We start from the raw sequence: 15,014 nt of genomic DNA on the forward strand, positions 1-15,014 counted from the left end.
GTTTATATTTTATGTTTAAAGCATTTTTTATGAAGTGGTGCTATTATTTTTTTCGCCCTTTTTTGTAATTTTTCATAAAGTTCCTTAAATAAGTTAAGAATTCATAGAACAATTGTGATTTTTTTTCATTTCCTAAAAAGTGAATTGTTTAACCTTTCTAAAAAGGTATTTCAGATCCTTTTAAACCCAAAATTGTAGGTAGGAGACTTATTCAAAGTTTTACTGGGCAAGTGGTGCTATTTTTTTTTTCGCAGCTGTACATCAGTCTCATGTTTCAGGGCATTTTCAACCTTTAAATATTTTTTTACATTTGCTGCTTGGCTGTTGCATGTGTGTGGGTGTATTTATTTTATGCTTCTTGTTGGTCTTTTGTTTTTATTTTTGTTTTGTGCAAGCGAGCGAAATGGAAGGCAGTTAACACGCCATTGCTGCCAAAACATTAACACGCTTTATTTGGCAAATGTGCGCAAGGACATAGGCACACACACACACACACACTGACACGCGTGCACATACACTGATGTACAGAGCGTACACACACGTATACAGACACACATGTACCTACTTAAAAGCGCACAAGCAGCACTTAACCCAAATCACAGCAAACAGCGGAGAAAGCAGAGAAAGCATCCAACGACAACCGTCACCAGTCGACGTCTGACACTGGAAATGAATCCGCATCTGAATCTGGATCTGAATCCGTAGCTATATTTGTATCTGTATCTGAACCTCAGGCTCGGGCACCACTCGCCGCATTAACACACACACGCACCGCACATGGAGTGCAGATATGTACTTATTCACATGTATACATTTATCAAGAAGTCGTAAATTGCCGGGGCATATATCACGATTATACCGCTTAAGTCCGTATTTATTTTACTTCCTTATACTTTTGTACAACCGCAGCGAAATCCCACCATTTATACTTCATAAAGCTTAATTTATATAGGTCACAGTTCAATCATGACTAATCAAATATTTTGCATACCACAAAAAGTAAAAAAACGTATAACTGATATCAACATTTCCAACGAAATCAATACTCTCCCAAATATAAATGCAGAACCTGGTTATTCGAATAACGATGTAAATGTATTCCACACACAATTGTTAGAATCCCTTTCAGCTCCATATTTTTTGTTTTCTTCCTTACGATGGGTTTCCTAAATTATGCATGACATCGATTTTACAGATGCATTTTGCGGTCGTTTATTTTTCACACACACGCTGGGCAGAAATAATCATGGTGGTGGTAACAAGTCCTCCTAATGCTCGTTTTGCGGTGGCGAATGGCCACCGCAAACAAGGACTGCAAACAGTTGCAATCCGCTTGTAATCCAGCCAGGATTTGACTTGGCACACATGCAGCCAATGCAAATCTAAAATTCCCCTCGCCCTCTACACTTTGGGAAAAGAGCAACAAAAACCGGAACTGCATCTGGATATTGGGTTAATCCAAAAAAGACTAACAACACATGACGTTGGGTAACACTTTAAGTTTAGATCAGACAAAAGAAGTGGATATAATTGTGGGCTATGAAAATATAACTCCAAAGTAACCAAGCTTAAATTATGCATTAATCATTAACTTTTGTGTGACTTAGCTGTTTCTTTAGGCATGGTCTTAAAAACCTTTATAATAATTAATATATTTCCCTTATGCCACTTTACATTACCTCCAACTATAGATGTTTATTTTCTTTAAATGGCCTATGTTTTCTAAGCATAGCTCCATAAGATTATTTGAGTGTACTAGCTGTGGCACACAAAATTTAAAATGGATTTACATTTCCTGCCCCGCAGATCGTCAACGAGTACACGGATTGGGATCGCACCTCGCAGCATCCGATCAATACCCGCGATACGGCTGTGGCTGCCCTATCCGATGCCCAGTTTGTGGCACCGATTGTGCGGGCTGGTGATATCCTGGCGGCCAATTCCCCGCCGCCAGTCAGCTCCTCCTCCCCCGCTGGGGCAGCGGGTGCAAATGCGGCTGCCTCGACCTCGGCGGGGTCCACTCAGCCCTCCGGTCGGTGCTACTTTTATGTGTTCGATTACCAGACAAAGGACGGCGACTATCCCCAGAGGATGGGCACTGTGCACGGCGAGGACTTGCCCTACATTTTCGGTGCCCCGCTGGTCGATGGCTTTAGTCACTTTCCGCAGAACTACACCAAATCGGAGACGGCTCTCTCCGAGGCGGTGATGATTTTCTGGACCAACTTTGCACGCACCGGGTAAGTTGAAGGAGCTTTGCGCGCTGAAAGTGCCCCTAAGCAGTCTTAGGACACCTGCTGTCCGTTCGGCACTTTTAAGTCCCACTTAAACGTCTTGCTAACTTATGCACTGAGGGAAAAGAATCCTTTCCTTCATCGCATTAGTGTTGCAGCTTACTGAAGACCTGAGGAAAACTATATGTGTGACACCAACCAACCTCCATCCACAAAAATGGAAATACCAAATATTTAATCATCGATTATTTAATATTCAAGCTTTGCTTCATGCTGAATATATGCATTTAAAAACAAGAGAGAACGCTATAGTCGAGTTCCCCGACTATCTGATACCCGTTACTCAGCTAGTGTAAGTGCGAAGGCCAGTTTTTGGCGATTTGTGGGCGTTAGAGTGGGCGTGGCAAAAAGTTTTTTTGCAAATCGATAGAAATTTACAAGACCAATACAAAAATTAAAAAATATTAAAACATTTTTCAAAAGTGTGGGCGTAGCAGTTTTGGGCGGTTTGGGGGCGTTAGAGTGGGCGTGGCACCATGATTCGACAAACTTGCGCTGCGTCTATGTCCCTGGAGTCTGTATGCCTAATCTGTATGCCTAATCTAGCTTTTGTAGTTCCTGAGATCTCGACGTTCATACGGACGGACAGACGGACAGACGGACAGACGGACGGACAGACGGACATGGCCAAATCGACTCGGCTATTGATCCTGATCAAGAATATATATACTTAATATGGTCGGAAACGCTTCCTTCTGCCTGTTACATACTTTTCAACGAATCTAGTATACCCTTTTACTCTACGAGTAACGGGTATAAAAAATACATGTTTTATATCATTGTTACGAAAAATGCGTTTTCTAATGTGCCAAGCTATTTGATAACAGCGCATTTCCACATTTTCTTTCTGTTTCCAGCAATCCCAATGAACATCATCGCCAGGACTCGTCGCTGCCGGTTTCAAAGGAGCGCAACCGCTTTCGCAGCATCACCTGGGAAAATTATGATCCGCTGCACCAGAAGTATTTGGAAATAGGTGAGTCAGAAGAAAGTTTCCCGCTTTCCCCCGACTGTGAGCTTTTCATGTTTTTGTGTGAACGGTTCAAACGAAAATCTTTTTGTAAGCTTCTAACGAAATAGTTCTTCGTTTGTTTGTTCGGCAGAGGAAAACTATTTAAAAGTTTAATGCCTTTGAAAAACTTTACTTGCATTTTCCTTTTCAATAAGGTGATGTTCTTAAATGGAATTTGCGTTGCTTGTTAATATGCAAGTAGCTCGAGCTTCAAAACCATTTCTTATAATTCGCTCACTCCAAAAACGCCATCAAAATGTTGTATTGCTACTTTGGCTTGCAGTAAAAAGAATTCACGGAATCCGTGCCAAATAAAAGCTACAAATTCCCAAAAATACCACGAATAACCTAAGCACACACAGCCATGTGCAAAAAAGGGAGAATCAAATTTAATTTGAATTTTAAAGAAGGCACTGCCCGAGCATGCTTTGCTTGCCAACAACAACAAATTGGAGGGGCGGTTTGGTACAAGTACTTCAAGGTAGCGTAAGTGGGATAAAGCATTACACCAGCCCGGGAAGGAGAACCTGAACCACCCAGAACCACCTGGTAGATGAAGGGCAATCAAAACGCCCAGAGATTGTCGAAACATGACCGGAGCGGAGGGGAGTTAAGGGGGAGTTAAAGGGGCTCCAAAGGGACATAAAGCTTTATGTGTGCGTTAAAATGGCACCGTTGCCATTCTCGTGTCAAACGTACGAAAATGTTATTAATTTCAAATTTTTCACACCTTTTGTGCGCGGACGCGTCGGAAGCATGTTGCAGAATACGAAGAAGAGGGGACAAGCTATTTGCATAATGTCGCGATTATCAGATACCCTCTATTGTGCATACATTCGGCTGCAAGTTTGTCTTTAAATCAATTAAATATTTCCCCAATACATTTTACTGAAAATAGTTCTGTTCAACTGATGCAAGTACGGGTAATCGAAGAATATGTATACATTTATATAAATATATGTGGCAAGACATATACTTATGATTGCAAAATGGCATTATATTTTTGAGTTGTGGCAAAGTCAGTATACCCACTCGACACACAGAAAGGCTAAAAGCACACTTTGACAAAGATAGCGACAGATTCGCGCGCGCTTAACGCTTTATAGAAATTACGCGCAGGTTATGGCAATGGATTTTCAAATTGTATACACGAGAATGGCGTTTTTATATTTTTAGTGGAGGTAAAATCCTGCCGACACGCACTTTACGCACATGTGAGCTTTGAAGGACGATGCGATACGATATACGAGTATGATAATAAAGGATATGTCTGCGCGCATGTAGAACGTTCGCCTTCTTCACTCTGCATTTTCCTCTTTTCGCCTGATTTTAATTGAAACGACACTCAGCGACAGCTGACATTCTATACCGTATAGTAGCGCCCATCCTTCAACTTTACATAAGCAAGTTGAAAGGATTCCGCCGTGGAGTGGCGGACACAGTTTTCATTCGATACGCCAGGAGACTGAAATCGAAATCAAATAATGTTTGTTGGGGTAGCTGGCACAAAAGGATCTCCCGAACACAAACGCAGCTGGCACTCATATATGCCCAAATACACTTGTACGCGAATATACATACATAGTATATAGATCGAACTATAAGCATATCTTATGGAAAATCTGGCTTGTATGAAAGTTCTGTTGCGTAAATTATGCATGCATTATTTATTGGGATTTCGGATTTGCACTTCACCATTTGCGATTCACGATTGCAGAAAGGTCCTTCGCAGAGCCATCATATTTTCTTATAAATGCGCCCTGTGCATGGGTATTGAAAGTTCAAAGGTGAATGAAAGCCGTCTGAATATTTGAAGTAATTCTTTTGCCTTTCAGAAATTTACAAATAAGTGCAGTTGGGGAAAGAGTGCTATAATATCCACTTTTTTCCGACTACACGCTTCCGATGCTTTTTAAAGTAATCGGGTAGGTTAACTACCCCGTGAGAAAATTATTGAACAAGATAGAAGGCTATAGCCAAGTTGTCTCTATAGTCTGCATGCTTAATCTCAATTTTCTACCTTTAATGTTTTCTGAGATATGGAACTTAATATGGACGTAGAGAGAGCCAGACGAACGTGGCCTGATTGGCTATTTATCCTGAACAAGAATATATATACTTTATAGGGACGGAATCGCTTCTTTTTAACGAGTCTACGAGTATAAACAATGAATACAATTTTACCCCAATGTAGTGTGCTCACGAGCAAAAATGATCAAATGTATATAATACATTTAAACATAATTACAGGAACTAATAAAACAAAAATTAGGCAACAAATCATCTTTACAAGAGAAACAAGGTAGTAAACTTCTTTCTTGCTGCAGACGTTTGGAGATTTTTACCATATTTGTAAATGTATCATCATTTATCATATAAATTCATATGCTGGTATTGGTAACATGTTCTTTCAACGAGAAAACGCTATCCTCGTAGTGCAAGAGGCCTTCTTTTTGGAGCAATAGCTGGCGGCCATTAAAAATTAAACAGTTATGTCGCTTTCTCCCCGCCAAAGTAAACAAGACATCAAGTCTGGGAAATGAGGGTGAAGCCATGGGGGCCCAAAGATCCAGACGGAGGAGGTCCTGGCCTCAATTGAGCCAAGTGTCTGTCGCTCACCTTTTTGGCATGCAAATGACTCGAAAGTGGCCCAAAAGCCGAGGCAACGGCCAAATGGAATAGTTTAGTATTAGGGCTATTTGCATGCATGCTTCGTGTGTGTGTGTGTGGATGAGTGTGTCTTTTGATATCTGTCACTGTGGAAATGAAAATGAAGATGTTTACACTACCGCCCCTTTTGTTTTCCGCTCCGCAACCAGCTCACCAGAATACTCTTTAAATTCCAGGAATGAAGCCGCGCATTAAGAATCACTTTCGGGCCCATCAACTCTCGATTTGGCTGCGCCTGATACCGGAGCTCCATCGCGCCGGGATGGAGGATGTGATAGCCCGGCACAATCTGTTCCGCAATCACGACGATATGGACCTGTACGAGGGACCCGTTAAACCGGATCCGTTTGGCATATCGACAGCCGCCGGAGCAACTGGCTCCTCATCTTCGTCGTCCTCCTCATCCCGCCTCCTGCTTGTCGATGAGCAATTGATGATGAAGAAGGGACGCGGCCTTAACGCCTCGGCCTATTTAAACGGCATATTGGGCGGTAAGTAGCCTCTTCGGATGCCCCGTCTCCTCTATCCCCCCTGTATCCTGTATAACCAACACAGACACGCCAGACACGCATTTGTACGCTCGCTGCGGCTTGTCACTGTCACTTAAATACCTAAAAACAACAAATAAGACCTTCGCAAAACGGCAAACCGAGCCCAAAGGAATAACGCCTATCGCCTTTGTAGATTGTATTTCGGCTTCGTCCCATTTGGCCCTTTGCACAGTCTGCATTTGTCGTTTAATACGGTTGACAAAGGCCAAGCCGTAAGGACACTTGACTGGCCTTTGGGCCTGACTTATTTAATTGCACATTCTGCGAAAGACTGACAAATTGGAATTAGGCTGAAAACTCCCTCCGATTTATGGTTTAAAGCGTAGCCCTCTCTCGTTTCGACACTTTTAAAGGTATAAAGAATAAAGTTAAAATTATGGCTATATGGCTGATATGGCTATCTACGTCTGAATTTGAAATTAACTTAACTCAATTTACTTTTCAATAGTTTGAGAAGGCAAAATATTGTAACTATGCATTCGATGAATCATTTTTTCAGCTATTACGTTTGCTTTACTAAAAATACTCATACGCACCATGTGTGCTATTTGTGATCCAAAGTCAGGCGTTTAGGATGCGACCACAGAAATTTGTACGCACATGTGCACATTTGTTTAATAACTCGACGTAAGTGATATATATTCCACATATCCATGTGGGTCCCTATCAAATAAAACGAAATTCAAAGGAGAAAACTCGTTCTATTTATTTGGCCCCTCTTCAATTTTTTTTTTACTTTTTCTTTTGGGTTGGCTTGTTTGTTGGACAGTGAGTTAAAAATCAACACTTTCGGCAGAAAAGATTTCTGTTTACCCTAGACGTTGGCCTCGGCCTAGTCAGTGTTTACTTCACTTTGTGGTCGGTCTCGCAGCAAGTTAAATTGCAAAGTTGGCATTTTGGGGAGGGGAGTGGGTGGAATGGGCTAGGGGCTCCGTATCCACATCTCAACCCATTCTGTCCCTGGCATGACATTTTCATTTGACCCAGCCCCGAACTTGGACCTCCAGCTGGGGTCTGGTTATTGAAATTGCGTCCGGCCCCGGGATACTAAGGCTTGGCTTTTGAATTTATATTGTGTCGAGTGCTGACTTTTGGAAATGCACTCAACTGTAATCTCTATAAGCATTAGGTGTGTGTAACCTTTTTCCAAAGCAAACCCCTTTCCCCATTTCCCTTACCAACTGTCTGTCTCTGGCATAAAATTCTCGTTTACATTCTCGCCGGGTTGCAAAATGGGGAGGGCTCTTTTGGGATGCAAGGGGGTCTTCTGTCTAAGACGCCACAAATGTAAATAGCGCATAATTTTAATGCACTTGCCCCATTCTATTTCCCCTCTTTACTCGTTTTCAAATGCGAAGTCATTAAACCAGTTTATGTAAAACTCGTTGGCGGAAACTTTTTCAACACTTACTCTAAATTAACAGCAAACTTTGCTGCTTGTTTTTCTTCGTTTTCTTTATGTTTCAGTGCAATTTTTAATAAACTGTCCCCGCAGCTGGGGCAACTGCAGCTGGTTCTCCTCTGCGAATAGGGAAAGCGGAGGAAATCCAACTCAAACATCAAATGCTTATATGCAGCGACTTTGGGAGCGGTACAGTGGCAGTGCCAGTGCCAGTGCCTTGTGGGCGTGGCCTTGTTTAAAACCATGGCAACTGCTTCGACTTAGTACCACCGAGAACGGCGGGCTTATCTCAAAGTCAAAACTAAGACAGTCAATTTCAAGCGAAACTTTCTACTTTCCCCCAGCCAAGATACTAAATGCCCCAACCCGATTCTAATAACCCGCATTTTGCCAAGTTGGCCAATGCAAAATGCATTAGCTCAAGGGGACAGGAAGGAGGGGCGTGGATGTGGGTGTGGGCGTGGCAGCCAAGGACTCTTGCGCTCTGCAAAGCCGGCAAATTAAGAATTATTAAAATGTCGAGCAAAGTGGTTGAAAGATAGAGCGCTTTTATTCGATAATTTAATTGGATGCTGCACATTTCAATTAAACCGGTGGAATTAAAAAATAAATGAAATACAATATACTGAAAAATAGTCAACTTTAGATGTGATTAACGAGTTATTCAAATAAATTATCATTAGATATTTTTATACCCGTTACTCGTAGAGTAAAAGGGTATACTAGATTCGTTAAAAAGTATGTAACAGGCAGAAGGAAGCGTTTTCGACCATATAAAGTATATATATTCTTGATCAGGATCAATAGCCAAGTCGATCTGGCCATGTCCGTCTGTCCGTCCGTCTGTCCGTCTGTCTGTCTGTCGATCCGTATGAACGCTGTGATCTGAGGAACTACAAAAGCTAGAAAGCTGAGATTAAACATACAGACCCCAGAGACATAGACGCAGCGCAAGTTTGTCGATTCATGCTGCCACGCCCACTCTAACGCCCACAAACCGCCCAAAACTGCGACGCCCACACTTTTGAAAAATGTTTTGAAATTTTTTCATTTTTGTATTAGCCTTGTAATTTTCTATCAATTTACCAAACAACTTTATGCCACTCCCACTCTAACGCCCTCAAACCGCCCAAAGCTGCTACGCCCACACTTTTGAAAAATGTTTTGATATTTTTTCATTTTTGTATTAGTCTTGTAATTTTCTTTCTATTTACCAAAAAACTTTCTGCCACGCCCACTATAACGCCTAAAAACCGCAAAAACTGTGTTTACGACTCTCCTTCTCCCTTCCACTAGCTGAGTAACGGGTATCAGATAGTCGGGGAACTCGACTATAGCGTTCTTTTTTGTTCATTTTAAAAATACAAACAGTACTAAACAGTCGAAATCTATACTATTTTCATTCTAAAAGTTATACCTCGTCGTTTTCTAAAAACGCTAAGTAATCGACTAAGCTGAGCAACAAACATTGCCAATGCAAATATTTTCGCGAAGTGAATGAAATTTGATCAATTTTAGAAACTCTGCACTTTGCAGAAACCTGCCATTGAATATTTCCAGATACTTGCGATCAAAAAAAGCTAAATTTATTTATTTGCAGTTGCCAAAAGTAATATGGAAGAGTAATTTACAATTTTTCTGTGTTCATGCAATGCACCTTTCACGCATTCTGTTTCATGAAAAGTTCCAATTAAAGTGCTCATAAACCACTTTTAACGCATTCTATGCGTTATGCCCAAACCCATTAAAAATAATATAGTCTTCGAGAATAAAGCTAGCTTTTAATGACCACCTAAAATTAGGATATGAATAGGCTGCTTTTAAATTTATTCTAACATCTAATCCGTGACCCAAGCAAATAAGCTGGGCAATGGAAAATGAGCGGAGGTCAAAGGGCGACTTGTGGTGGCTAATGTACACTGAAAATGTGTGGGTGTTGGACGACACAGACAACAAATGTTCATTTCAATTAGCGCAGGGGCCAGAAATGCTGCAAAACTAAGTCCGTCCAACAGACATGCAAAACGGCTGGAACTGAAAAGAAAAACTTAATGCCGAGAGGGAAACTAGGGGAGAAGGTTGATGGAAGAGAACTAAATTGGTGTGGGAAAAAACTGGAAGTGGAAGATGATAAAATGCCCGAAATGCGACAAACAGCTGTCAGGCTGACAGTCGACGTCGACGCAGCCAGGCCACAAAAAACACACAACACTAGCTGGAAAATACGGATGGGTGGGTGCTAGAAAAGTGTGGAAAATCACAGGAGATTGAAGAGCCAGCGGAAAACCCGAGACTCGCTGCGAGGCAGCGACCGAGTCACAGTGTCATATGGACTCGACATACTTTGACATGCTTTTCATTTAAGCGTTGACTTTGCCAACTGTGCCGCCTTGTCTTGCCTTTCCTCCGGCATGCCCACATGTTCCCACTTTTCCCCTGTCATCGCAGGCGTCATCACCTCAGAGCCATTGGTTATACAACTTGGCAGAACTGCGGCGACTGAGATATGCAGCTAAAAGCCAAAAAATTCGAATGCCAAACGGAAGACGTCGCCGTAAACAAAGCAGCCGCAACAAAAATCGAATCGAAAGAAGTGCAAAACTAAAAGGGAACTGTGCCACCACCGTACAGATAACAACATTCCGCAAAAAGTTTTAGTTGGGTTGACTTTGCCAGTTGAAGTACTTGGAAATTTATTCTGTTTGCCATGCTTTGTGCTCATGCAAGTGATCCAAGAATATCCAAATCGAAACATTTCCCGATTTCAACTCGGATATGAGGGAACAACATTAATAATTGCGGCAGCTTTAAGAATTTCCCAGATTGAGCCCAGATATGCCCCCTAACTCACTTACAATCCCACTGAGTAGGCTTTCAATGCCGTTTATCTCATCATCAAGTTGCCAGAGTCTTGTCTAAGCCTTGGTTACCAGTCTTCCAGAACATAAAAACAAAAAAAACAGGCAAGCCACATTGTTCGGCATACACAAAGTCAACGCTGCGCTACTTGCCTGACCTGGATTCCAGCGAAAAATGAAAATAGAACGGAAAAGCAGGCAGCAGCAGGCTCACCTGAGTTATTTGGCACAGGGATGGAGGCAGATAAAGCAACATGTGGAACCAGACTTAGCCTACTGCGAAAATCCTTCTCCACTTTCGTCCCTTTGCCCCTGATCATTTGCATAATTCCTGCGATTCGTTTGGGTTTTTCACTTTTTTCTTACCTTGGGAAGGCATGGCTGATTAAGCTGGGAAATGTCAAACTATCACTGAAAATTGAAATGGTTCACTTAATAAATGCCCGGGCGTCCTTCGCAGGATGGCAGCCTCAGCATCAGCCCGGCTAATATCTAATTTATGCAAGGTCATTTTGGCCTCAGATATTTTTCGCTTTGGTGTCACAAACAGGCAGGGCTTTCGGTTTGATATTATGGCTTGGGGTTGCTCTACTTCTTCACTACGTTTTTATTATTATTATTTTCTCTTCGACATTCATTTTTGTGATTCCACTAATTAAAGCCACATTAAGCATTGCTTTGCCCTCCTGCCTTTTCGGTTATCTGTCTGCCTCAAGCTGGGGCCATGTGTCCTCGTAACATAATTATCTGGGGTCCTTGAACGCATGCGGCCCTCGGAGAAGCGAAATAAAAATGCGAATAAAAGTGTATATAAAAAGGGAATTAAAAATAAGATGAAATGGGAAAAATTCCAAATGCTGCACACTGTCTTTGTACTTGCAAAATTAAATGCAAAATGGGGCGGAATGATAAAGAGCTTAGTGTCCAGGGCGGATCTGTTGTAGGGGGGTATCACAATTTATCTGGTTATGCAATATACCAAAAGGGTTGTCCCCCTTCACAAGCACACACGCACTCATCCACCACATCCACACCAAAAATAAGAGAAAAGGGAACTTGAGCATTTTGCTGAGTGAACTCGAGTGTCAGGTCGAGAGCCTTTGAGTTTTTGCCATCATGATTGATGGAAAAACTTGAGGAGAAATTATCATGTATAGGTAGAGGCTAATTCCAAATTGGATTCCCCACAATAAAATAAGAAAAACTTTGAGAAAAGAGCTAAAAAGCTCACCTGATGCTTTTCCGACCAAACAATCTTGAGTAAATTAAATGCCACACTTGAATGCGAATTGAAAAACCCCTAAGACAAAGCAGCAAGTGGCTGAATGGCAGCTGCAAATCATCACACGATTATTGACACCCACTTCAACCGCCCACTCCCGATTATTTCGAGAGATTTATTTTCGAAATATTTATGCAAAATACGTGCACAAGTCTTTAATCTTGTGATACGAGCAACTTTGGCGATATTGTTTGATATGCAGAAAATTGAAAGGCAAAACTTTGCAGACAAACAGCTAGTACAGACAACACAGAGTACACAGGCGCACAGACACAAGGCATTCATTTACCCACACTTGATACAAAACAATGCCAAGTGTAGGAAGCACTTGAGGACACAGCCAGGACAATGCCAGGACACTTGCAGCACAATGACAAATACATTTTCAAGGGGAGCCAGCGAGAAACCCATTTGTTTTCACAGACATTTGCGCTTCTAACTCCTTCAGTCGCTTTCAAATACCTTAGCAAATACAATGGCGGCCAAGTGGAGCGCGAAATGTTCCAGCGCTCTCATAGGAAATGGAAATCATTCCGTATTCTGGACATTTCAGACAAAGGACCCATCCTCGAATACAAGTTTGCCACAAAAGACCCTAAGCCCAGTTATACCCAAGCAATCCACTAGCTTAATATTACCAAATATTCTGGCCAATCACCAGATCGGTCGAAAAACTTACAACGATTACTGAAACTAATACGAGAAATTCAGCTCTAGTAGAAGCCCTAAGTTCCCGAGAGGAATAGAGGAATAAATTCAATATTGAACAACATGGGGGTTAATACCAAACTTTTGTTTAACTTGTCGGACTTTCAATAATTGTAATTCAAGAATCAATCCGTTTTCAAGGCTACTTCTATAAAAAGTGTTTTCTGACAATACCCATTTTTAACAATACTCAGCCCTTACAAAAATTATTAATTTCACAGCAATTTTAATATACGAGATAATTATACCCGTTACTCGTAGAGTAAAAGGGTATACTAGATTCGTTGAAAAGTATGTAACAGGCAGAAGGAAGCGTTTCCGACCATATAAAGTATATATATTCTTGATCAGGATCAATAGCCGAGTCGATTTGGCCATGTCCGTCTGTCCGTCCGTATGAACGTCGAGATCTCAGGAACTACAAAAGCTAGAAAAGCTAGTTGAGACTAAGCATACAGACTCCAGGGACATAGACGCAGCGCAAGTTTGTCAAATCATGCTGCCACGCCCACTCTAACGCCCACAAACCGCCCAAAACTGCCACGCCCACACTTTTGAAAAATGTTTTAATATTTTTTCATTTTTGTATTGGTGTTGTAAATTTGTATCGATTTGTCAAAAAACTTTTTGCCACGCCCACTCTAACGCCCACAAACCGCCAAACACTGTCAGTGTCGAAGACCTCCTTCGCACTTCCACTAACTGAGTAACGGGTATCATATAGTCGGGGAACTCGACTATAGCGTTCTCTCTTGTTTTCCACTATTGTTTATAACTCAGTTTTATATTATCGTATTGTATTAAGTGCAATATACTTTCACAATATTATAAAAGCAAATTAAGTTAAACAAAAAGTTTTTAACTACCCGATTGTTGAACTAACTTTTGACCACATTTGTTGCACGCAATAATACAAAAACAAAGTTATTTGAAGGAGAATCAAATAACGTTGTTTTATTAGTAATTACAGTTGTACATTTTGTTGATAGTTTTAAAGGCAGCCCCGAGCAAGAAAGAAACTAATTAAGACAAGGCATTTTGTATAATAACTCAATAGCCGGGGGCGAAGCATTCCTTTTGTCAGGTGCTAAGCGAATTATGTTGTATTTAATTAAATGGTAATATTGAACAACCCAGCTGCCCCAAGAAATGTGAGCCCACATTAAATTGTGTCACAAGATACAGAACTGAACCAATCTTGAACCAATCTGCGCCCGATCAGCCCCGTTCGTCCCATATGAATAATTACTCATACGACCTGTAGACCCCGAGCGAACAAAATGAACTACAGACAGTCCACGGAGATTAATATGCAATTCACTTCTCATGCTCATGCCCATCCCACCCACAGTGACCACCGTGGAGCCGAACAACATGTACACGACCTGTATACCCATTGGGGGAAACTACTCGAGCAGCGGTGGTGTCTTCGCACCCACCACTCTGGCCAACGCTTCCTCGGACACTTTGGCCTCCGGATTCGAGGCAGCTGGCTATGCGGCCTATTCGACGGCCCTGAGTGTTACGATTGCCATTGGCTGCAGCCTGCTCATACTCAACGTGTTGATTTTCGCCGGAGTCTACTACCAGCGTGACAAGACGCGGCTGGAGGTGAAGACACTGCAGAAGCAGTACCAGCAGCGCAGTCTGCACCAGCAGGTCCCGTACCCCCCGGAACCCATCAAGCACGCCCACTACCACATGGGTCACTCGCAGAGCTCGGCCAATGTCATCGTGGACGTTGAGAGCCATCAAGACCAGGCCGGCCAGGCGGCCATGTTGCTCCAAGCCGCAGCGGCAGCCGCCGCAGCAGCGGCCAACGAGGTGAAGCCGCCGCCACCGCACATCTGCTCAAACACAGGTAGGTGTGGTTGACTTGGGGCAAAAGTCAATTGCCTTTTCCCGCGATGATACTCGATTGAAAAGCTAACTAAGAACTCACTTGATTTGGGCTTACGTTGGGGTATTTTGATTTCCTGCAAAATACAATCAAGAGATCCTTTAAACAAACAAACATACTTATTGAATGCAAATTGAAAATATATATAACATACTCAAGTAATAATTGAATCAAGTCTATGAAAGTTTGTCAATAATAATAAGTAATATATTAGAGTATATGTTCATTTATATATAATATACAAATATACTATTACTGTATTACAGATTAACGAGTATAAGTCCTATTTTTCACATTATCAACAGACATATTAATACATTTAAATTTAATTCCCCGT

General features: G+C 41.8%; 1 protein-coding gene across 8 annotated transcripts in view; it reads left to right on the forward strand.

Moving 5' to 3' along the window:
• Window positions 1-15,014, forward strand: part of LOC6539845 (neuroligin-1) — a 45,112-nt gene that overhangs the window by 11,627 nt on the left and 18,471 nt on the right. For all 8 annotated transcript variants that reach the window (XM_039375339.1, XM_039375340.1, XM_039375341.1 and 5 more), the window contains 4 exons: window positions 1,807-2,240; window positions 3,152-3,270; window positions 6,153-6,467; window positions 14,129-14,638. In XM_039375339.1, coding sequence (XP_039231273.1) covers window positions 1,807-2,240; window positions 3,152-3,270; window positions 6,153-6,467; window positions 14,129-14,638 — 1,378 coding nt within the window. The remainder of the gene's footprint in view (window positions 1-1,806; window positions 2,241-3,151; window positions 3,271-6,152; window positions 6,468-14,128; window positions 14,639-15,014) is intronic.

The sequence above is a fragment of the Drosophila yakuba genome, chromosome 3R (assembly GCF_016746365.2).
Source record: "Drosophila yakuba strain Tai18E2 chromosome 3R, Prin_Dyak_Tai18E2_2.1, whole genome shotgun sequence".
NCBI classification, from domain to species: Eukaryota; Metazoa; Arthropoda; class Insecta; order Diptera; family Drosophilidae; genus Drosophila; species Drosophila yakuba.